Source organism: Lepisosteus oculatus, chromosome 4 (assembly GCF_040954835.1).
Source record: "Lepisosteus oculatus isolate fLepOcu1 chromosome 4, fLepOcu1.hap2, whole genome shotgun sequence".
NCBI classification, from domain to species: Eukaryota; Metazoa; Chordata; class Actinopteri; order Semionotiformes; family Lepisosteidae; genus Lepisosteus; species Lepisosteus oculatus.
This window is the reverse complement of record NC_090699.1, coordinates 58932282-58957261: the sequence shown is the minus strand read 5'-3', so window position 1 is coordinate 58957261 and position 24980 is coordinate 58932282. Positions and strand designations below refer to the sequence as shown.

General features: G+C 35.7%; 1 protein-coding gene and 1 long non-coding RNA gene across 5 annotated transcripts in view; both read right to left on the bottom strand.

Annotated features, from left to right (window-relative positions):
- Positions 1 to 21743, bottom strand: part of LOC107077457 (uncharacterized) — a 44608-nt gene extending 22865 nt beyond the window's left edge. Inside the window, exon 1 of the long non-coding RNA XR_001478475.2 lies at positions 21534 to 21743. This is a non-coding gene — a long non-coding RNA (uncharacterized lncRNA). The remainder of the gene's footprint in view (positions 1 to 21533) is intronic.
- Positions 1 to 24308, bottom strand: part of grip2b (glutamate receptor interacting protein 2b) — a 290064-nt gene extending 265756 nt beyond the window's left edge. For 2 of the 4 annotated variants that reach the window (XM_015348131.2, XM_069189428.1), the window contains exon 1: positions 23999 to 24307. Coding sequence is in view for 3 of the 4 variants with exons in the window: in XM_069189428.1 (XP_069045529.1) it covers positions 23999 to 24224 (226 nt within the window). In the remaining variant the exon portion in view is untranslated. Of the gene's footprint in view, positions 1 to 23998 lie in introns of all 4 variants that reach the window. The other 2 variants (XM_069189432.1, XM_015348133.2) reach the window with 2 other exon arrangements.
- Positions 24309 to 24980: the final 672 nt, after the last annotated feature.

Genomic DNA, 24980 nt, shown 5'->3' with positions numbered 1-24980 from the left:
GAGAAGAGGGCAGGGGGTTCTGAAAAGGAAATTAGCTTCCTGGGCCCTGCCAATGCCCCCAAAAATATGTTTAACCCTTCAGTACTTGTGAAGTGTGAAAAGTGGCTATTAGCCCTTTTCTGCCATATAAAGCACTGTAAACGCACCAAACAGCAAAGTCAAAAACATTTGTGGTCCCTTCAAAAGTGTAACTGCTGTACTGCATTAGGAGAAAGGAGTAAAGGGCATTCAGCACTTAAATATTGTAAGCACAGAAACCCCTAATCTTCTCTCAGTGTGTTTTAATTCACGGTTTTTGCAAGCTATAACACAGTTGTTCTTTACATTTTTTACAAAGAGATCCACTTGCCTGATTATTTTTTCTCACCCAATGTCTGCCATTTGTACAATTACGGTCTGATTTCAAGTTCTTGGTTTCACTCCCCTTGTGTTCCATTTAGTTCGCAAGCTGTTCTTAAAGAGCAGGTGCGCCAGCTTCACAGAGCTCACATCTTATAATTTCAAAGAGACTGGTGTTATGAGTGATAAAAACTTAAAACAGTTATATTATTATAGGAAAATAGCACTGAAAAGATAAAACATCAGAATTCGTTTTTTTTTAATCCTTCAATGCAATGCCATTTTCTCAGTGCACAAGAGCACCTTAATTTTATGGGAAGATTATTAAAAATCATCCAATTTCAAGAGGTAAAAATTCCACACGTTCAATTTCAAATGCTTATCAATGCTGACCGTAGTGCACCGTCTAGTTACAGCACAGAAATCAAATATGAGAATGTAGAGTAAATGTAATATGAATATTTGATATTTAATAGGTATTCAGGTATTCAGTTCTGCTCATGAAAATGCTAATATGCCTTATCTTTAAAAATAACTTAAGAATTTGTTAAAAAGAAACAGAATATCAGGATACTGTTTCAGCTGTTACAGGACCTACACTGCAAAAATAAAGATTATCCCACACTGGTTGTAAAATGCCTGTATGTTATTCAGAAAACTTGTGACTTTATGGCCCTTATTACTGAAAAAGTATTGTGGATTACAAGTTTGGAACCCATCAAAATGTCCAAATAATACATCAAATTTAAAAGTTTTATTTAGTGTTCCAGCAAATACAACAGCCTGTGCATGCCAAGTTTTTTTTTGTAGAGTTTCACAGTTTATACTATCCAAGTTTAAATACAGATTAAAGATTTTTTTAATACTTTCATTGTATTGGGTCTTAGTCTATTACTACTCTCCTCAAAAGAAAATGGGAGATAAAAACGGAAAACTTAAAGATCACACTTGCTACTGCTTTAACAGCATGTCAAGGAAAATACCAGCATAAAGGGTATCCAACTAGGTGATTTTTTCCACATAATTGTGACAAGAGCTTTCAGCCTGTGCCTGTAGAAATGTTATTAAGAACCACAGTACCTAAACTCCACTTCTGTACCGCTGAATCAAACTGTCCCAATTATTTCTTGCAATTTTCTATTCTTCTCACACTTTTGAAAGTGCAAATCAATTCCTCCTTTCAGCAGGAAAATTCCAGCTATTTAGAAAACAGATGAAGGCAGATCAGAATAAGCTCTCTAAAGCTGCAAAAGATCAATGACCAATACCCCCCTTTGTTAATATCTGTAAGAAGGAGACTAAGGTGAAAACTTTCTGACAAACTGCTGGTAAAAAGACAAAACAACCACAGGGTGAAGTGTACCTGCACAGGTTCACTGACTTACACAGAGTTTCCTGCCATTGAAACCATGGAGGAAAAACAATTAAAAAAGATTTAAAGGTGACTTATGAAGGTCTAAAATTGCTTGTTTACTGACCTTCAAACATATAGTATTAGCTGTGAAGCCAACAACCTTTTAAGACAAATTATTAAATATATATTCAGAAAGAAGACTTCAAAGGCAAATAAACATGCACAGGAGCAGAGGTTTCCAGAAATATGAGTTTTAAGTTTCTCCTGTAAAGTTCTGTAACATTCATCTTCTGTTTAACTGAACTCTAATAGTAGTAATGAAGTTTGAGAGTTCAGGGTTCAGTATAGACTGAAATTCTTACATTATAACTTAGCAATTTCAGGTACAGTATGTCTAACCCTGTCTGTTCAGATTAAATAGTTCCTTGAAATGGCCTTTATTAATTCAAAAACCTAAAAAATCCATAAATTAGATTTTGTATTTCATGGCCTTAGTACATAGTAAGGCATATAACATTCCATTTTTCTACTACAACATAAAGTCCATATTACTGATTTATTGTTAGTTTGGAGTGAAACAGCATTATCATGCCTCAGGTTTCTTGTTTATTTTCAGATCCTTTGTGGTTTATTTTCATTTTAAGATCGAATTAAATCTTTAATGTTTTATAAATATCCAAAGGCCTTGGTCTGTAGCAATATCTTATATTATTGACCAGAAACTGAGCTTTCACTGAAGCCCACACCACATCCTATAGTGCTCATACAACAGAAAAGCTGCCCTAGAAACAACATATTTAAGAGTTCACAGTCCTACTGTACAATGACTTTCTAGGGAGGGCATTTTTTCATTGCACATGCAGTACCAGAACTAATCTCATGTACCCTCTTGTAATCTTTATTTTCTTTGATAGACAACATTACTAGATACCAGTGGAGCTTAAATAATTTGACCACTGGTTGATGTTACAATATCAGGATATACAGTACATTATTTGATACAATTATAAAATATCTAACTTTTAACAGTTTGTCTTCTATAAAATAATGAGGCTTTAAAAGTATTATAGCTTACCGTCTCTTGAGCTGAACAGAATGCAATAATCATTTATCAGAATTAACTGAGCCCCAGAATATGACAAAGGTAATGCATTTTAAAAATGGTAAGGAGAACCATTAAAGAAGGCACATTTCCTTTCTGACTCTTCATGTTGCCTCAGAACTACTGTAACATGTGCAAAAGTCTTTTTGTAATACTTTTAATATAAAATATTTAACCTTTTCTTTAAACCTGTACTCTACAACATGCTGAAAATTTAAAAAGAGGCAAGAAAGAAAATATGGATTAGTCAATAAGGAACTTTAAACTAATTTTCTTTGTCATGCATTCCTAAAATACAAAGGAAATCCGAATGCCTACCCAACCATTATTGATGCCAGACATGTAATCAGTTCATCAATAGTTTTATCAATGCACAATTACAAACCTATTACAAAAGACTATCAACATAAATATTCAGCACTGAATCAAAAGAATCTTTAGTAGATGTAAAAACCCTACAAAAAATCTTCAAATCCCTTTTCTTAAGAAATCTGTTTTCTAAATGCTAGTAGTATTTGCAGTACATAAATACCCTGGGAATAAAGAAGACAGCACTGCTCCTAATAATTTCTCCTAACCAAGCAACCAATACTTTCAAGGCAATACGTCTTCGGCAGAAATGGCAGTGAATCGATCTGCATTGTTACACTAAAATGGTTCTTTTTTGATTTGCCATTTTAAAACCCAGGGTAACTGTCTTTTGACAGCAATTTTAAAAGACTCTGTTACTGGAAATATTCAGGTACTTTCTTTTTTTGCAGTCAGATTTCTACTAGGAATAGCAGCATCATTTCTACATGGCTGCCCTATTAGTAGAGATGTTCACTTTAAAAGGATTCAAATCACTACAATCGATAATCACAGCAATATTTTAGTCACTATTCCTTTGGAACGGTCTTAATGTGATTGTAAGTTCAAGTCTACTTTTCCTTTTGTAGAAATCTGACTCTGGCCTAGGGTCATTTCTTCTGACTGGACTGAGTGAATTCTAAACAGACACCTCCTGTTGTATGTGACATCTCAGGAATAGGTCAAAGGCAGGGATAGCATTCTCAGGAATAGCCACTGAAACTTAATTAGAATGGTCACTCATAAACCTCCATTCATGGTAAAAACAGAGTAACCATGGATGAACTTGGACTAAAAAACCCTCTATTACACTGCTGTAATTCGGGCACTGTGGGAAATGCAACTTACGTACGTCTTCTTCCTATTGTTCTCTGGAAATTGACTTTTTTGTCACAATTAAACTAATCTCAAACCTTCATTGAACTGCACTGTGACTCCTTGCACCCTTACAGTTTGGCAAACGAAAATGTGAAGTTTCCAACTGAATTCAATCTATACCTGCGTACAATCAATTATTCAACAGGCACTAGGCTATATAGATCTCACAGAATAGTGATAATATCTCTCCATTTTATCTGAAAAATAAAAAGTTGCACACAATTGCCAAGAATCTGTTGGACTGAACAAGTTACATACCGTAAGGTTTATACTGTACTTCCTCAAATTAATTCTGAACACTTTCTTTATATTCACAGAAAAACATGTCAAATATAAACTGAGACTTTAAAACAGGAAAATATTTCCATCTAGTTCTCATTTCTATTGCCTAAAAAGTTACAAATGACAGGAGTTTGAAACAGGTTCAGTGAGAACTAAAGGATGGAAATAGTAAGTTATTATATTACTGAAGCAGTGGGTGGATTGTACGAACTGTGATTTTGATCTTTAATACATATGACACAGTACATTGTTACCTGATGCCATTTTTTCTTTCCTGGCTGTTACTGAATGTCTGCAATGTTCTTTTCAGGCAAACAGGGCTTACCACATTACTAAGACTGCAGACGAAAACGGAGAGGAAGGATTTTGTTTAGTCGAAACCATTACCTGTTCTTGTCAAGCCAGGAAGAGGCAGAATAAAAAGTTTTGGAACCTGCTCAAAAGTAAGCTGTAAACAACCTGATGTACAGCATGTTAATAGGACTTTGCACACTCATAAATAAGTTTTTTAATTGCCTCTAGTTATGATTTGATAACAGCATTGCAAAGCACTCATTTCAACAAACTAAATTAAATACAACCAAATGACTTTTAACTATCAATAACAAAATAGAAAAAAACAATCCACAACAGAAGTTGCATGGCCTAGTGTTACACAATTACGACACTTCTAATGATAAAATTCTTGTGCATCTGGCTTAATATGAAACACAAAATGCACTAACACATTTATATAGCATTGGCAAATAAAATAAATCAGATGTGACTGACAGAAACAGGTTGACTGAGATAATGAGATTCATGCAAAAAGATATAACAAAAATTGAAAATGATCTTTATTAAATTATGTTGAACAATTACAAAACACATTATATTACTGTACATTTTGGATACATGTCCAAATACAGATACATTACTTCTAGTGTATTTAGTGTGATTATCTTGCAATTTGATGGTGTTTATACTTCGAAATACATTTATTTACATATAACTCGCATGACAGAGATTTTAACTTTAAAATATTAACTGAAGATACTACTCTAGCAAGTCATAATAATTCACATATAGATGCATACCTACATTTTGAAATATAACAAAATCCATTCAATGAATACATCAACACAGAATTGTTTTTTTCAGACTTAAGCTTGAAGACTTAACTATCCATTTAAACAAAATGGACAGATATTTTATTCAGATTAATAAACAAGTATTACCACATTGCCAACAGCATATCATGTATCCTACTGTAGTTATGAAAAAATGTCATTTTATTTTAGTAAGACAAACAGCTTGTGGGTAAGGTCCAAAAACAAACATGACGAGCTCTAAAATACATTGACTATTTACTGTAACTGCATATAAATCCTGTATTCACAATTGATTAGTATGTATCCTGACAATGAAACATGTACAGTAGGTGGCATATTCTACCTTTTGGGAATAATTTATAGCTTTAAGGCAGAAATTGGGACATAACATTTAATTCTAAGTTACTTACTTTCATTTTGTCACATCAGGTAGCTCGTTGGGCTGAACACCAGGTGGAAATCATAGCAAAATTGATTTTTAGTTTAAAACTCATTATACTCACTCTGAGGACAAAATGTGCTTTTCTCAGGAACCCAACTTCAAGGGGTTCTGCAGCGCTACTTTTACATTTTGGAGTTATAATGAATTGGCAATCATGAGTGCATTTCAAATCACAATGAAACGTGTACCACCTCAAACTGACATCACAAAAGAGATTAAGTCTCAATGAATGTGTAGCGTCATCTGTCATTGTCTGAGACTCAGAACAAAGCAACAAAAGTTTTGACACAAAAGGGGCTCTATTACATTCTAAGCATGCTTTAGACCAAGCAAATTTTGCTACTATAATACTAGTAAATATTTTCACGAAACTGACACATACATGGTGACATGTTTTTTAGATGCGTTAAAGTATTGCAAGAAAAAGAGCAGCCTGCCAACCAACTAAGATACAATCATAATAATTAGCGTTGTTAATTGCTTCTCATTTGCTTATAGCGACTAGTGAGCAGGAATGGCTGCTTTCAGGGCACAATTCACACAAACTCTCACTCTTGCCTGCGGCGACACCAGCAGTTTCTCTATCGCCTCCAACAACATGGTAACCATACAGTACCTTTACCAAGTTCACGATTGTACACTTAATTCAAAATTTGAAAAATGTTGCAATACTGTCAATTAATACGTTTTGTTACTGAGATTTGTTAACCGGTCCAAAAAATTGGGAAATGGGCAGTTCCCCTTTAAATCTAATGCTAATACAAGACCAGTAGTAACATATACATTCCCAAATGTTCACATAAAAAATCTTCTGGTTAGTTTCTTCTTATTGTAAATCCTATGACAGTCATAAATTATATGATCTACAAGACAAAGAACTATGTTCTGTGCAGGAAAGACTGGGAGTGCTTAGCCGGGATGTAAAGAATGTCCCATATAGAAGCTGTGCTCAAGTTAATGTGCTAGATCACCATCCAGTCCTGACATGTGGTCTGCTTAGTATTGTTTATGTATTTGAAGACTTTTACTTAAACAGAGGCATCATACATTGCTGAATATCATTTCCTGATTGATGGGCTCTACAAAATCCATTAATTAATACAGCACTCTCTTAAAGCTAGCCTTTAATAAGCTGAATGAAAGCATTCAATAACATAATGGATAATTAACAGGTTTGCCAGCACAAACCCAGGAGTCAAACATTTTGTCCTAAAAGATAAGTGATTTTTTGTACTAAAAAATAGTGATTTTTAAAAAAATAATCATGAAAATGGATCAAGCCTGACAAAAGTGCCCTTCACATCCTGGGATGTGACATTCCTGTCAAGTCTAATTTAATTTTTTTTAAATGCATGTGAAATTCAGACAGCACTGGTGAGAGATATTAAGCAATCAAACTGAGCCCTCTTCCTGTCAAAGTCAGCTTATCGTGATTCTTTATTAATAATCACTAAGAAGTGCACTTCAGCGTAACTGAAACAGGGAAGTTGGTGTGATTAGAAACTGCCGGTTGCATTATTAAAATGATTTTTTTTAGAAAACCATATTTAAGTAGAACGGCAAATGCAAATAACTTCAGGAGCTATGCTAATGAGGATTATGGAATTAATTTTTTGAAAATCGGAACCTCTATTACCATAATCCATCCCGAACAGAATCATGATCCTCATTAGCATAGCTTTTCAAGGTACTTCCAAGATCCTTGGGTTCCACAGTTCAGAAGTTTGCCAATGTCAAAATGTAGCAGCAGAGAAAAACAATTCTTCCCCGATATGTTAGCATTGACCTACACAGGATTTAGGGCACCATTCTACAGAAAATTCCACTTCCCGTGGGTGTATCTACTTTGTGAACATGATACTGCTATGGCACAAAGTGCCTTTTGTCATTAATAAACTAAATTCGAGTACATTCATCTTGAAAATCCATTATAACAATTCAATAATCTGGAAACTTTTTGTACATTTCTGTAAACTACTAACCCATCTTGGCAGAGCATGACTCCTTCCCTGAGGCCCAGAGTTTTGAAGGTGTTAGAGATGCTGTTGAAAACTGTAAAAGTACTAAAACACAGGTGGTTTCAGGTTTTAAAAAGCTACACAAAACATTTATTCTCTTTCTTTGGTAGTGAAAAACACTGATAAAAAACATCAGGTTGATCAACAAGGTTGATTTTATTGAACTTGATAAGCATCAGAAATGAAAAGTATTTTTTTATTAGACAAGGTCATCCATTAATCCCATTATAGTTAATCATGTTATTGTAACTCAGCTGCATCGATGCTTAGATGACCATGATTACAGGATTAAGAATTAATTACCAGGCTGCACACTATCTAAAAAGGGACTTTTTGATCTAAATGTTCATTCTGCTTAATTTCTTACCCATTTAATATCATTCTGTATCTCACTTATTAACAATTGATCCTATCATGGCTTCTGAAAGCTGCTAGATTTACTTTAAAACTGTAAGATACATCTCTAAATTTTGTATCAGTTCAATTCAAGACTAACTATGTGTCTAACCACCATGTCCAATTGTACACTTTATTTTGGTATTGGACCAGTAAGAACCATTGACTGCAGGGAGAAAAACCTGAGAAAAAAAATATAAATACTAATCAAAGGAAAGAAGCAAATAAAGACTTGAGTTTTCAAACTTAGAATTCTGAAGTGAAAAGAGGTTTTTCCTCAGTTTCATCTCTTTTAAATCCAAGTGTATTAAAGTAGCATATTTTGAGAGATACTATCCAACTAATTGAATCTTAGCAAACAGATGTGAACTGTTCATACTCTGCCCAGATGTTAAAATCAGGATAATAAAATGCATTTTCAAGGTATTTCTCCTAAAAACGCATACGTCTCTTATAAAATGACAACAGGTATTATTACTATTCAATTGTGGAAAATGTGAGCAATCTAACTCCTTTAATCTAAGACAATGTTCAGTATAAATTATGAAAATGCCTGAGGACCGACATGTTATTGCAAGAAGCATTTTTAGGTCCAATTACATAGCTAATGAAATCCCTGAAACAAGAGGTAACTGAAAATGAACTGTAGAACAAACTCTTAATGAAATGTTGAATATGGAACAGATGAAAATATTCAATTAGTATTTTTGGTTCTACTTTAGAGCCATATAGGAAAGTCTAAAATACTTCTCCGAGTTCCATTTTATTTGTAATTACCAGAATCCCCATTTTTGGAATTGCAAGAATTGTTACTATTGGTAGTGTATACTCAATAAATAAAATTAAATTTAAATAAATCTGCACCCTCATTGAAACTTTCATTTATACCAGTTTTAATTTGGATAAAGAGGCAATTCAATACAATTCATTGTATTGAATTCAAGCAGCTGCAGATGGATTGATACTGATATTTCAACTCTTTGAGGTGCTTCAAGACCATCTTTTCTCTGCACTTTGTGGGGTTTTTAATAAATACCTGAAATTAAAATGCTTTAAAATGTATATACAGTATATATATATATGTGAGGATAAAGTGAGCTACCTGGAGCTCATTCACTCCTGGATGATAGAAAACAAAGGAGTGATAGTGCTATACTCCAGCTTGACTTGCATTAATTCTGTTTGTACCGTTCTTGGAACAGGAGTCTCACCTCAAACACCACCATAATCACTATAAGGAACTATTCCATGCTTCTGTCAAAAAATGAGTTTCAGCTTTTAAACTGACAGACAACTATTGTCAGTCACGTTACATTAACCATAAGAGAAGAAAAATCTTCCCAAGAGCTTCCAGGTAACAATGTAATTCCTCTGAGACCGATTTGTAAAATGTCTCCTGAACCACCATATCAGAGAAAATTCTAACCCTTTTGTCTAAAATAAGGAAAGACTGAGCAAAATATGAATATGTGGTGTGGAAGCTCTGTGACTAAGGATCTGTGCCTGTGGCCGGAAGGTTGCTGGTTCATATCCTGCGGCCGGCAGAGCAATCCTACTCCGTTGGGCCCCAGAGCCTTCACCCCAACAGCTCCAGGGGTGCTGGTTAAATGGCCGACCCTGCGCTCTGAACCCAAGCTTCTCTCCCTGTCTGTGTGTCTCATGGAGAGCAAGTTGGGGTATGCGAAAAGACAAATTCCTAATACAAGTAATTGTATATGGCCAATAAAGTGCTCTTATCTTATGATGAATGTATTAAAAGGAGATGGAAATGGGATGAGATGAATTGTAACAAGAAGTACAAGAAACAAGTCTAGATAGTTCAGTTTTAACTACCATTCCATATACACTGTGGATTATTTTTTTATGTATTTCGTTTAAAACACGGTCGTCTTCATTCTTGGTAATTAAGCAATTTGATTCAATTCAATTCAACTTTATTTGTAATTATAATTACACGGGGGCATATAAGGAAGAAGATATTCACTTAACACCTTGTACTTAATAAATCTATTTGTGAGAAAAGAGATGCATTACCTGCTGGAGGGGAATATATATAAAATACATTTCTCTATATATATCTTAAACAGTAATAACCATGGCTCCCAAAGCAATGGCACTGATGGGTATCTCTCATACAGTAAATATAAGCTCTGTACCATTTTCATGAAACTGTGCATGATAAGGCTGTGCTCTAGATAAGGCTACTCCATTTTGTGGTTGATGTTTGCGAGCCATTACATTGTGTTTCAAGGATTCTCATATTAATGTGACAGACTTTGTATTTTCAATGAAAACTGGTTTATTTTTGTTTTTTTGTAGTTAGAATTATTCAAGACAATCTTTTCTATCAGGTTTTACTGAAAAATCTGAGTTGTGAACAGAACAAAACCAATACAATTTCAGAACCATTTTGTAACCCACAATGAAACCATTTTAAGGAATTAACACTATTAAAAGCTATAAATCACAGAACCTACTCTTAGTACATGCTTCTAAATATTGTTAAAGGCTATGATAGGTGATTATGGAAGTGTCTCTAAGAATCTAGAGACAATGGTTAACACCTGACTATTCTTAACATTTCAGCTGCCTAGAGCTTCAAACCAAGGGATTTACTTTTTTTGTAATGGGTTTAAGACATCACTGATCAAAATAATCTTCCGTTCACCTTAGTTAATTAAGTTCTGGGTAAACGATTAAGTGTGATAAAAGACAAAGAGACAAAGGAAGAAGGGGGAGACCAAAAAAACGGAGAGAGAAGAGAGGAGGATAGAACATAAAGCTTGTGCCAGACGAGAGGTCCTTGTCCAGACCATCCATAAAGACCAGATTGGAGCTTAATATCTGAACCTAGCTAAGAGAGCTTGTTGATTTGTGTTTTGTAGGGAACTCTGATTTCCTAAATGAGGAATCCCTTGGTTAAAAACAGCCTCTCCTGGTAAGTGGGTGTTTTTTTACAATAGGAGGATAGGTTCCCATTCATTTGATGACATCTGAGTTTGCAGACAGAGATTTAAACACGGAGTGAATTCTATTTCGTTCAGAAGGCAGCTTTATCTTTTTCTGGCCTTTGTAGGTGTTATGACTTTGAATACTTGTAACACTGGGGTTTTCTGGGTAGTTAGGAAGTTAGGCTTCTAGAACGCCTAATCTGTAAACTTGAACATATAACCTGTGTGTTGTATGCTTATGTTGTGTGTGTCATTGTTATTGTTAATACGTATCTGTTTAACTAAGTATGCAAATAAATTCACCTGCAACTACACCAACTGCTCAGGTATATTCTAGGTAAACTCTTAACGAGTTTACCTAGAATAATTATTTAATTTACTTATTGATTAAGCTGCTCAGTTCCTGATATTCACCATTTTCAGAACCCCCCATTTTAAACAATGGTTAAAATCAAATTGAAACTTCCCAATATCTTAAGGTCTAAAAGTCAGTTACAAAACATGTTGTTAGATCAACATCATTTTATATTCAACAGTGCAGTGTAATTTGAAGTTCCATTCCCTTTAACAGCCATCCTTAAAATATAAGCCCTTCAAAACCAATGAGCTCAATAAAGTCATTTAGAGTGTAATGAGATGTTAAAATGTTGTGCTTCCCTGATTCAGTTATATATTGATCTTTATTATCTACATTTCATTCAATAAATTCCTAAAATATGGATTAAAGGTTGTGTGACCCACTATGACTTGAACTGTCCATCCATCCATTATCTAGCCCATCCATGCATTTTCTAACTGCTTTATCCAATACAGGGTCACAGAGGAGCCAGTTTATCCTGGTCAGCAACGGCCACAAGGCAGGATACACCTTAGATGGGATGTTAGCTCTTCACAAAACACACACAGACACAAGCACACACTCACACCAGTGCCAAGCCAATTAACCTACCAGCATGATTTTGGACTGTGGAAGGAAACTTGAGCAGCTGGATGGGAACCCCTGCACACAATGGGAGAATATACAAGCTCCACACAGATACAACCCCAGGAACTGAGCCCAGGGCCCCAGCACCGCAAGGCAGCAATGTTAACCACTGCAGCACTCCGCCACTTGTTGGTTTTCAATTGTTCTTGATGGAATTCTGTTAGTCAATGTTTCACTAACGTTTGCTATTTTTTAATTGATATTATCTGACCCAAGATGTGCAAAGTAAAAAGAATATAATCTACATAAGTCTCTAGAACAGAAAAGTATGCTAGGAAGTAATTCACATTTGGCAGCCGTGGGTTAGGCCCTAGAGATAGACTAAGAGCTGAACTGCCATAGTGGAGGCAGTTAAAAGAGCCACAGATTGTCGAAGGAGATTTTCAGACAAATTGCAAGAAAACTGTCAGCACTGCTGCTTTATAACGCTAATAAGAGCTAAAAACATGACTTAAACGGGAACGTAAAACCTGTAAAAAAAGGAAAGTTACAAGCTGTTCAATACATTTTTCTTTATCTCAGCCAAGTACAGAATCCAAGAGGGAGCTGGCACATTAAACTGCTCTAACACATCCTGTAAGCTTGAACTCAATGAAATCGACACTCCAGCTACCAGTTACACTGGGAGGAGCACCTCTGATATCACTAGCACTTAACATATTACTGCATTCGAGTGTAACTTTGCCTTTAATATAGAGGAACCTGGGATCCCAAATGTGGATTTCTTTGTCTCTTCTAGTAAATGTCTGCAAAATATTCTGCTCAGCAGTACATACCAGTGAAATAAAAAACATAGGATATGAGAACTGAACTCATACTTATTAGTAAGATGCCTTTTAAGTATATAAACACAAATCGCACATATTTATACTGTACACACAGAAGAAAAGGAATGTATGTTGATACATAAATATTATTTGTGACAAAATAGTACCCATAAAACAGTCTTTCAAAGAACAACAACTCCAGTTAAAATAATGGAATTTCCATATCCAGGAAATAATCTTTATTATACTAATTAATATCCGTCATCAGAGGAAACATTTTGTGTCTATTTTTTTCCTTTCTTGGCTATCACAGTATATAAATAAACTCAAATATGAGTATCAGCATTGCAACCCTTGATTTTGTGGATTTCAAAACAGCATTTATTAAAGCATAAGCACTGATGGATTTGTTTAGGAAAGCAGCTCTTCCAGATTGTTGGCAGATGAAGTTTCTGTCAATACATCTAAAAATCCCATATCTCAGGAGAAAGGAGTTCTTTAACACTTCAGCCAGCAAACTATAACAATTTCACCTCAAGCTGTATCAGCAGATTGACGTTCGCCTCACAGGACATGTCTTATGAGTCAAGCTTTTTGCCATAAACATATTAATTAACAGTTTGAACATTCCCCCTAAAACAGGCAGAGCCTGAGGAGTTTTTGTGGTTATTAAAATTGTAAAAAGGCACTTTTTTATTATTACCAGCTTTATGAAGCTGATATTTCCTAAAACCTTTAAGTACTAAGTAGCACAAATTAGACTATACATATTTATTGCCCACAACAAGAAAATAAGCGTTTACACTGGATATGAGAATACTAATAAGAAAAAATAAGCAAGAGACTTTGAAAATCTGATGTCAGTGTTTCTAATTATTCCTTTCTATGGCATTATACTGGAATTATACATCAATTACACTGTTTTCAGATGTCAAAATTAAAATAAAGAAATGAAAAGGAAAATATTTTAAATTTGCTTGACTCAAAAGAGACACAGAGTGCAGGAGATGTGCCTGGGAATCTCTGGGCAATTACTTTTCCAGCTGTGGTTAAAGGCCACAGGGTGCAAAAAGCTGCACTCTCCAACTACAGGGTAGCTGGGGAATCTTTAACTCTCCACTTGCAACAGCGGTCATTCAGTGCGAGCCTACAATTGCCGCCTGGTACCTGAAAGGAACTGCAAGCTGTCGAGGTCACATAACCAGTCTTGTGGATCACTGAATTTGTTTACATCTCTATGCTTTATATAGCTGCAGGGATCTGAGAGACTTCTGAGAGTTAGTAGATCGAATCCCAGCCAAGAACAAGTTCATTTGTCTTTACTCCTCCCAGGATGGGAGACAATACGTACCAAGGCCTAAAGCTAAATAGGGAAAAGAAACACAGAACTTGGTACAAAAGGGGGGAAAGAGTAATTCTGCAATGGAAAAACAAAATGAAAAGCAACAATATCTGCTAAAATAAGAAGGACATCATGTTCCCTCAATCTAGATAAGCCATTCTTGTTTTTTCTTTCAAAGCTGGATCCAGGTTAATGTTTTGCTACATAGAATAATGACTATGAAGATACATCTGCTGTTGGTCATTAATGTTAGGATTGTGGAAGTAGCAAACTCCCATCAATCAAAATAAAATCTAGGTAAACTTCAACAGCTAACAGGATTTCAGACTCTACAAGATATTTTACAATCAAAATAACTATTGGTAAAGGAGAGACAGAAAAAAAGCAAAAGTAGATTCTTTTCTAGGTAAAATTAGGTATAAATCAATTTTTTTGATTCTCTGAAGTATACATAAGTTTCAGAGAAAGGGATTTAAATAATATCAGTTTCCTTTGGCTCCAACAGAGCTGAAGCCATAATATTTAGAGAATGCAAACTCCAGGCCTTGAACCATTTCCAGTAACTGTGTAGCTTATTTCTTCCTGCAAAAAAAGATCTATCCAGCATCTCTCAGGGACAGAATAACAATTATGCGCAATGTAGTCTATTGTATTTTTCAAGACCTCCCTTCAGATTTCATAGTTAACATTTCTGCAATTAGAAGCTACAGTAACAACTGCACAGCATAAAATGTTAAACATCTAGTGACCAATATTTTGTACATGTATTGTTACTGTAGGTCTGTAAGAGTCAACATTGCTATAAAACATGCATTAAACTCTTCATCTGCAAATATAAAGAGTTAAGATAGCCCATAATATTCCAGATCCTATGGTTATCGTTAATGGATATTTCTACAAAAATAATGGAGTTTGAAGAGCCCTAAATCTGCAAATATACCCACAAAATAGCCTTTACATTTTCTACACAATAATGACCTGAGATCAACATCACGCACTAGGCTATTATTGATCTGCCACAGGATATCTTCCTCGAGTTAGGGTTAACATCACCTTTAATTTATTGTGTTAACATAGATGCCATAAAAGGAATAAAGACTCCAACACAATAGTTATTAAAGGCCAATCTGTTTTGTTGTGTTTCAATATAAATATAATAAACACAGTTTAAAACTTCTTAAAGTTAGGAATGGTAAAACAAGTACAGATACTAGATAATGGTTTAATATTTCATCCTGATTGCAAAATCTATATCTTACCAGACAGGAGACCAAAGTTACAATTACAACACTTAGATAAAGCAATCCCACAGTAGTCAGAAAAACTGTATTTATATTTTACAGACTTGCTTTACAGTCACATCTATGTTATACTTCAATAAACAGAAAAATGTTTTCTTCAGATTCTTCCCACAAATCAAAACAACAGGTTTTGTCAAAAGGTCATATGCTTATATTCTATATGAATTCACTACTGAATAAGGGAGGTGTCAAAGAAGTGTTTTTGTTAAACACGTGTACCTTGTTCTTTTACAAAGGTTCTTTACCCACATCATAGCTCTAATCAGTGGAAACTAATTATTACATGACAGAGGCCACAGACCCAGTCTGAAAAAACCTTCAGCTGGTCTTACAGATACTAATCAAGCTAGGATCAGGATGGCCCTGAAGGTAAAGTCATTCCATTACTGGTTTAAATCAATACCTGAAGAAAGCCCAGGATTTTTCTTATGGTCTTGATTTCACTAAACCCTAAACCTTCATTAAATCTGTATACTGTACATTATTAGTCATTGTAAACTCCATCACACATTAACTGGGCAAGTAAATACCTTCCAGTGACTGGAGCTGATTATCAGGCTACAGATTTTCTAAAATGTCATTATGAACATGAACATGAGAGCTGAAAGTACTTTTTAATGTAGCAACAAAGCCTTTATATGGTAGAATTAAAGTGTACAAAAAGACTATAATAATCTTTCTGTTGTCTTGAACAGCAAATGATCTGGCACAGCTCCTGTGAGCCATTGTCTTAGGAATGTTGGTAAGATTTGAGCCCAAAAGTAAGAATGCTTTGGGTCATGACACAAACCAGGATATTATAACCTTAGTCAATTTTGAAATCCCGAGTGATGAACTGTTCATAATGGTGCTCCTCTGTCTCCAATTTCAAGAGGCAGGCATCTAAAATCAAAACTATGGGTGGAGGTCACATAATCCCGTAATTAACAAAAATGAATAAATGTGATGTGCATTAGCAAGCAATGAGATGATACAACTGATGATGTCACAACCACTTGCCCCTCATGATGACTTGACTTGAAAGATACTGCACAGCAACTGGGAACTGCTTTCTCTCACTCTTCAAAACCCTGCAAACCTTCCTGGTAATGAATCACATTACTGCTTTGAAACACTTCACTGCTGTCTGAACTGCAAGCAATTCAACTGCAAATAAACTTATCTGAAAGCAAATTCTGATCTGAGAGACTGACCTAATCCAGAATTATGGCAGAATTCTTTGCAGTAAGAGCTGTCTAACTGTAATTTCACCTAATCAACTAAATAATACAGTTGGAATTTTGTTGACATTACTGAACAAAACAGAATATTCAGAATAGCAGCTACAAACACGGGTAAGCAGACATGTTGATCACCTTGCAGGCATTATCAAGTTTTGAGATTTTGTTCACTGTTTTCTAGACACTACTCAGAGTGATACTAAAATTAAACTTCTCTCTTTCTATGCTAACAGAACTTCGTTGGGCACAGAGCCAGTGGACAATAATTGTTCACCAATTGTTCACTAATGTCAACTTTAATACTGCATAAACCTTGATTTGTTTTTCTAATGATGTTTAGGTTGGAACACATCCTATCTGTGCTGGATGTGCTGGAACACATCCAGCTCCTAATACTTAATACCAGTTTAAAATGAGCTTTTATTATTAACGTTTAAACTATTTATCACTGCTTAAATACAAGAAGTTTATTCAGCTTTATTGAGTTTACTCAAATTATTCAGCTCCTACAATGCGTCTCTCAACACCAACAGGAACAAACTTGGTCAGCAAAGCATCCATGTAAACTGCTGGAACGAGAAGACTTCATTGAAATTGAAGCAGTTTTTCTTCCTCAATTCCTCTAAAACTATTAATGATTTTTCACTACTTAAGTTAAAAAAGACAGAAAAAGGCCTAAATTATTCAGCTCCTACAACTTGTCTCTCAACACCAAAAGGAACAAGCCTGGTCAGCAAAGTATGCAAGTAAACTGCTGGAAATGAGAAGATTTCACTGAAATTGAACCAGGGTTCCCTCCTCAATTCCTCTAACTAATGCAATAAATAAAAAAACATCCATCTGAGGCACATACTGTACTGTATACCACTTACAAGGTCCTCATGCTAGCTGCACAAATCCAAGGTTTTATTCAGTCAAAGACTTTTGAATAAAAAACTACAACTGCTCCTGAATTACAGATCAAGAAGTCTGTTCTTTGAAACTTTTACTTTAGGTTTATGTGAAATCTGAGTATCTTTTAGACATGAAAAAAATCGCTGAACTTAATAGTCATTGACAGGCATTCTCTGTTCAGTAGGAGTAACAAAAGTACCATGGATTTTCTAACTGGTGATATCTGAGAACATTAACAGAAAGATAAAAATGAAATACTTGATATAAACTTTCTCACTGCTAATCAGCTCAGCTTTAACCTCATGACAGCAGGGCCGGCCCTAGGCATAGGTAAACTAGTCAACTGCCTAGGGTCCTGAGGTCACCAGCAGGCCCCCTAAATGTAGAAAATAACAGATTTTTAATCAGCACATTTTTAATCGGCAAAAAATTCCTTGTGCTGGCTCTTTGCTGCTGTGGATTATCCTAATGGACACCCCCAAAAAAATGACCAATCATCATCAAGTACATAATGTTTTTGAAGCGCAGAACAGAAGACCGAGATAAGCGATCTCAATTCAGAGGTACTGTATGCCAACTCAGGTCATTATAATACTGCCTAATAATGTAATAATTTGTATTTCATTTGGTTTTCAGTCTGTCAGATCCATGTACAGTAAGTAGTGAACAAGAGACATGACACATCTTAAAGCCAGACACATACAGTAGACTACTTGTGAATCTCTTAACTTCTAGAAAAAACTCATGTCTCATCTCATGTCCCGCAACTGTACACTTGCCGTGTGACTAAATAAATGCCGCCTGGCTAAAAGTACAAATGACTGTTTAGCGATTACACGTAATCAACATTAAAATGCATAGTTTTCCTTGCGGTTTCTCTGTGAACTTCTGTGAACTCAACCAGTAGCACTTTGGATTGCAATCTCTGTCCCAGACCCGAGTCTGGAAATATAGGTAAATTGATTTATAGAGCATTTTTTATCAAACTTCCCATCTGCTCAGCCTTACTGATCCCACCTCCATTGTTATCGAGTACTCTTGTTTATTTACTTACTTAATTTCATATTTATTTCTGCAATTCCTTTCTACAAAGGTTTCAGTGCAGTACTTTTTAAGTTATAATGGTCTATAATTTTGAAGTAACAGAGATCCTGTTTATCATTATTTATTATAATTATTAAAGTTCCTTTTCATGACTTTCAATGTTAAAATACTTTATCTTTGTAAAATGTGCGCCTCATGTTCTTGCTTAAAAGTTATGTATGTTATGTTATGTGTTCTTCAAAGCTGGCTAATAAAAGTTTTATAGTTATATAATCCATTGATTTTATCGCTCTAAATAGTAAAATTAGGTTGTGTTGGGAGCCGATAATAGTAGCGTATGTGCAAATTAGGATCTTGAGAGCCCCCAAAAAGGTAGGACCAGCAATGAATGAGGGCCGTAAGCACTTTCCTTCCAAAACCTGCTTTGTAGTTTTTCACATTGTGAGTCCTCCACTGCCTAAAACAGAGTGACTAGCAATTTATACGATAACTCTGGCTAATAATGCTGAATGCTCACAGGTGCCTGTAATATCACAGAGCTCGCAGCTGCCTGGCAAGTTAAGGATCTGATTCAGCCCAGCCTCAGTGGCACTGGGTCAAATGTGTGCATCCATCTGGGAAAACCCAGCCACAGTTGGTTAATGATTTAACCTAGACCATCTGACTTAACCTTCCAAATGAGCACCTCCACTGAAAAACATCACAGACAACACTTGTTCCTGTTTGAAAGTGTGCAAGATAAGATAAGATCAATTTATTGGTCATACACAATTTCTTGTATTAGGAATTTGTCATTTCGCATACCCCAACTCGCTCTCCATGAGACACACAGACAGGAACAGAAGCTTGGGGTCAGAACACAGGGTCAGTTATTTAACCAGCACCCCTGGAGCAGTTGGGGTTAAGGCTCAGGAGCCCAGCGGAGTAGGATTGCTCTGCCGGCCGCGGGATACAAACCGGCAACCTTCCAGCTACAGGTGCAGATCTTTTTCCACAGAGCTACCGCACCACCCTAAAAACTGTGCCATTCCTAAATCGGGAGCAACTTTGGCTCTGGTCTCAAAGCTGAAAAGCCCTGGGTTCACATTCAATGTGAAACTCCGCTGTTGCTCTTTTAAACAGATTCAAGCACTTCACTCACATTTCTGCAGAACAATGCCCAGCTCCATAAATGGATACAAATGTACTGTAAGTCACTTTGCACAAAAGAGCTGCTGCCAAGTCACCTCCTGAAGTGAAGGGTTTTAAAACCACCGTGCTAGGATTATGCTTAAACTGCCAGTCCACACACAAGAACAAATATCTCCTCTTCAGCACTGGGACTATGAAGCCCAGGCTGTTTTTTCACTGTTTTGCTTTCAGACTGCATGGTTTTTGTCAATGCTGTCAACCCACCTCAGAGCACTCAGAGAACACCAGCCGTGCTTATGAGTGTTGCACAGCCCAAATGAGTTCTGCCATTAAGATTAAACAAATATTTAGATGAATCCTTTTTGCAGGAAGACAAAACAGCACACCAATTAGAACCCAGACTTTTTTTAAAGTGTTTTGGTTTCCTTAATTCTGAATCGTTGACAATTTAAAAAATAAAATTGATGTCAGCACTGTTCAAAAACTCTAAGATATGATTCTCTTTTTAATTATTTATAATTTGCATAAGCTCTTGGACCGAGAAAAAAAAAACATTTTTAAATGTGTTTAGACCAACACCAGATTACACTTGGGTGAACAGTGAAGACCGGGAGTATAAAACAATTATAACAAAAACATATTGCTAATAATTTATGCACAGAGCTGAAATAATGTAGTGTTTAATAATCTTCTAACACTGATTTTTCCAATTTACATTTTCTTCACTTGCGTGAACTTGTTTTCCCGTTGTTGTCATGATGTTTGTTGCCTTGTTAAAGATACAGCCCCTTTTCAATCAACTAAACAACATCAAAAAATACTAAGACCGAAACGGTTGCTCACAAACTGATCATTCTCTCTAACACTTCTCAATTATAGCTCAAATATAACTGCAAATAAGTGTTGAATGAAATACTGTATGTAGTACACATTTCTGTGAAACCCATGAAGTGAAACATGGACAGTCTTAAATCTTCAATCTTATCATTTCAGCAGTTTCAATTACAAAAAGTTCCATAAAGGCTTTAAGTGGTATCAAGCAGGCTAAACTTCACTCCATTTTTTCCTCTCTTAACATGCTTTATTTTGTTAGGGAAGAACTATGAATAGTTCATTGACAGTTAATTATAGCTATAAAAGCAAGTAGGCTGACAAGAGAGACACATGGTAAAGCTTCTAATTTTCTGTTCTGGAAAATACTTTACAAAATAAGATTTGCAGAAATGACATACCTTTTTTCATTTTCTACTTCTTCCCTACTGAATATATTAGGCTTTTAAAGTTTAATCTGAACACAACATTTTTGTGTAACATTTATTCCTGTAGAATACCTGTATTTGTTTTCAGGAAGTTATTTTTTGGAGAAACCCTGACAATATAAGTCAACCTACAAAGAAGAATCAGTTTATTATGGACATTAACATGTAACTAATATATTTTGTTCCATGTTTGCAGTATTTCACAAAATATTGATTGGAAGCATTAGTTTAGCTTTTTGCAGTCAAGGTTTGGTACACTGCTTTAGACAATACTCCAGTAATAGATTTTAAGTTCCATTTTTAAATTCAGTTTGTGTAGAAGGCTACAGAAGGCATATTCTGCATGCAAATCAAAGTCTTCTCCCACCATGTACTGTATTATACTTACGATCACAACACTTGCCATGGTCGAACGATAAGCTCCAAAACATTTTCTTTGATCGCCTGCTATGAGCTACTGCAATGCTATACCTCACCGCGAAGCAATCTTTAATCAGCAACCTGCAATTACTTCTCTTGAGTCAAGCGGGTCTGTGTCTGAAGACACATGCACACTGAGAGCTCCAGTGCTCTTCTGAAGTTTAAAGAGCTATTTGAATTGAACCCTCAGCCTGATGATTAATGGAGCTCTGAGTTTCCTGTCTGCTGCTTTCTGTGATAAGAAAACAAAACAGCTAGGACTCATGTACGCAATACTGCGGATCTATTGATACTCAAATTTAGATCGCACTGAAGAGGTGGTCTGGACCAAAACTGTGGCAACGGCAATGAAACTTACTTTTGGTCCAATACATCAACATGATTGAAGTAAATACATAAGTACTACCTTTTCTCCAATTTTTTTCAAGGGCAAAGAAATTAGATGCTGTTTGCACAGGTGGAGCAGCCACACAAAGTCCCACACATTTTATTTGCAAATACCAAAGCTCTAATTCTGCCTATATGCATGTAATAATGTGATTTCCTTAAAAACACTTAAACAAACCTTTCCCAGGTGCATCTTCTTTCCTCCTTGTACAACTGCTTACCCAAGATAGCCTCTCACAAAAGACACAATTACCAAGATAAGAAAAAACAGACACGAGGAGGTAGACTGGCACTATACTGCCAAGACAGAAACCAAAAAGACTCACAGAACAGTGACAAAAATACATAAAAAATTAATGCTTAACGACAATTTGGAGAAAGTCATAATGCGATTTCTTGACCAAAGCAGGCAGTAAGATCACAAAAATTACATAATTTTAAAAACGTTTTTCACAGGTGGTCAGGAACATGTTGCCAGTTTTAAAATATATCTTAGTTGGTTGGAATAACTGCATCATCATCATCTCAGTAGACATATGAGAAAAAATATTGCAAGACATAAAAATCTTAAGTACCAGAATACGTTTCAACTGTGTGATAGGTGTGTAAGATCGCAAATGTTCGTGATAACACCCTCCTTCCAGCACTTAAGCATCTTACATTTTGAACAAACATTTCTTACGTACAGATGTGTCATAGAAACTCTTGAGGAAACCAGAACATGAGCTTCACACACAGGGACATCGAGCATCACAAATACTCATCAGCACTTTACAACCACAATTATTTCAAGGCGGACAAACAGTATCCAAGAGCCTTGCAGGCAAATGGAATGCACATTGCAAACCGGGAGTACGCAGAAAAGGATGCACTTCAATACTTGTCAGTTATATGTTTTATGTATAGATTTGCATTATTTTCTAAAACATACTCTTATATACATTGTATCGCACGACGGAAACTGTGCAATAGCAAGTAAGCACAAGAAATAAGGAAAACAAATGAGACTGTAGTGTTGAGTTCAGAACAGCAATGCTCTACTCCAGCTCCATTTACGCACGCATCAAACTTCATTTAGATCGTATTTTTGCTTGAAAACAATGGATTGCTCATAAAAAGAATTGGATTTTTTTTAAATCTATATTACCCTTTAGAATCTTTAATATTGTGAGATTGGAAGCGAGTGGAACGTTTTGAGTACTACGTGCAAACCTCTCCAAGTCTTGCTTCTAGTCTGTCTTCTCTCTAGTGATCAGGTGTCGGCTGCCAAGAAGTTCTAAAACATCACATCCCAGTGTGATTTTGATACTAAATTTGGTCTTTTTTCGTATCCATAAACAAAGGTTTTTCCATCTGTTGTAAGTTGAGATGCTCAATTGTTACTTTGAAATAAGTTAATGCAGGTCCATTTCAAATAAAATAAAATGTCAAAATCTAAAGTCACATTTAAAACGCATACCTTTTTACTTAATAACCAACCAGACCAACAATCAAAAAGGTTTAGCCTTGAACGCAGATTTCCAGTTGTAAATTGTCTAGAAACTCCTGAGGCTTGGTCGCAGCCTTAAAAGTTTCAATCCAAACTTTTGGTTTTGCACACGTGCAAGGCAGCGTCTAAACAAAAAGAAAAACAAACAACTGGCCTGTAACATTTACCAAAACCACACCCACTACAAACTGGACGGCTTCAATTATTTCAAGTTCCAGAACCTTCGTAAATTGCTGCCAAGCAATAAATGAATGAGACAAAAAGCATGAACACTTTTCCAGCTCAAATCCACGAACAGGAGTCGCAACGCTTAACTTGTAAACCAAATTCTGAAGACTAATTATTGGCATTCAGAACAAATTCGATTTTAAATTTACACAGCATGTCACATTTTTTAATCCCAAGGAAAACCGGCGGACTCCTTTTTTTTATTATTGCTCAGAACACTCAAAAGCACAACGCATTAACACACCGGCGTGCGATGACACATTCGATGCTCTTGCAGCATCATTTTCCCTTTGATAGCTTCAGCATTTAGCTCAAACACCGTACCTTACCTTCATCGTGCATTCTCTGCAGACACAAAGTCAGATTCTTCCTCCAGCCCGGCATCGCGCAAGTGAAGATAAAACAATTTTGAAGAGAGAGAGAGAGAAAAAAAAATGAAGTCGTAGACAGGATTTTGTCAAACAAAAATGGAAAAAAAATCCACACGCTTCCTATCCGCGCAGGTGAATGCAATCTCTGTTGCGATGAAAACAGAGCGGTTAAAGATTTGTGCATTCATCCATTAGGGTACCAGCGGCTCATCCACACTGATGCTCGCACTCCACCGGAGGGCCACTGACTCACTGCACTGCCGCACGGTATGAATTCCGCTTGCCTCGTTGTGGAGTCAATGGTAGCAGAGAGAACACTCGATTCGAGCTCGCCAAGAGATTCCAAAGTTACCTGTCGGGAAAAAGCACCATTTTTTATTTCACTTGTGGGAGGGGGGGTTTCACTCTGTATATTGAATTCTTGATCCCAGCATTCACCGTTATGACCAAAGATGCTACAAAAGTAAACGGCTCAAGAGCACTTTCCCGAGTTGTACAAATTATAAATCTTCAACTGTAATTTAAAAAACTGAATGAAACCTTTATCTATGGCTGTCATTCTTAATTTTGGATTTAGGTACTTTTTAACCTGTTGTTTAAGTATCTGCATCTTTGTAAAGAGTATTTGAACTGCCCTGCTCTGATGTAATTGTGAAGTGCTTTCAGATGGCTATTGTATATAAAAATGGAGATTAAACAATAATGCTAGCAATTCTAGTAAGCATTTAGTACGGGGATCTGTCTTCTGGTTGAACAAATAATAACCTTTAGTAATATTTTTTTATAAAGAGATTACCCATATTGGGTAAAATAATGGTTAAAATGAATTTACCTCTAAACTATTGTAATATACAACCCAAAGTAAACACACTGGATTTGTGATTTTCAGAACATTACTCAGTGCTACTGTACAAAATGGGCTAAAAGTGACAGATTTTTG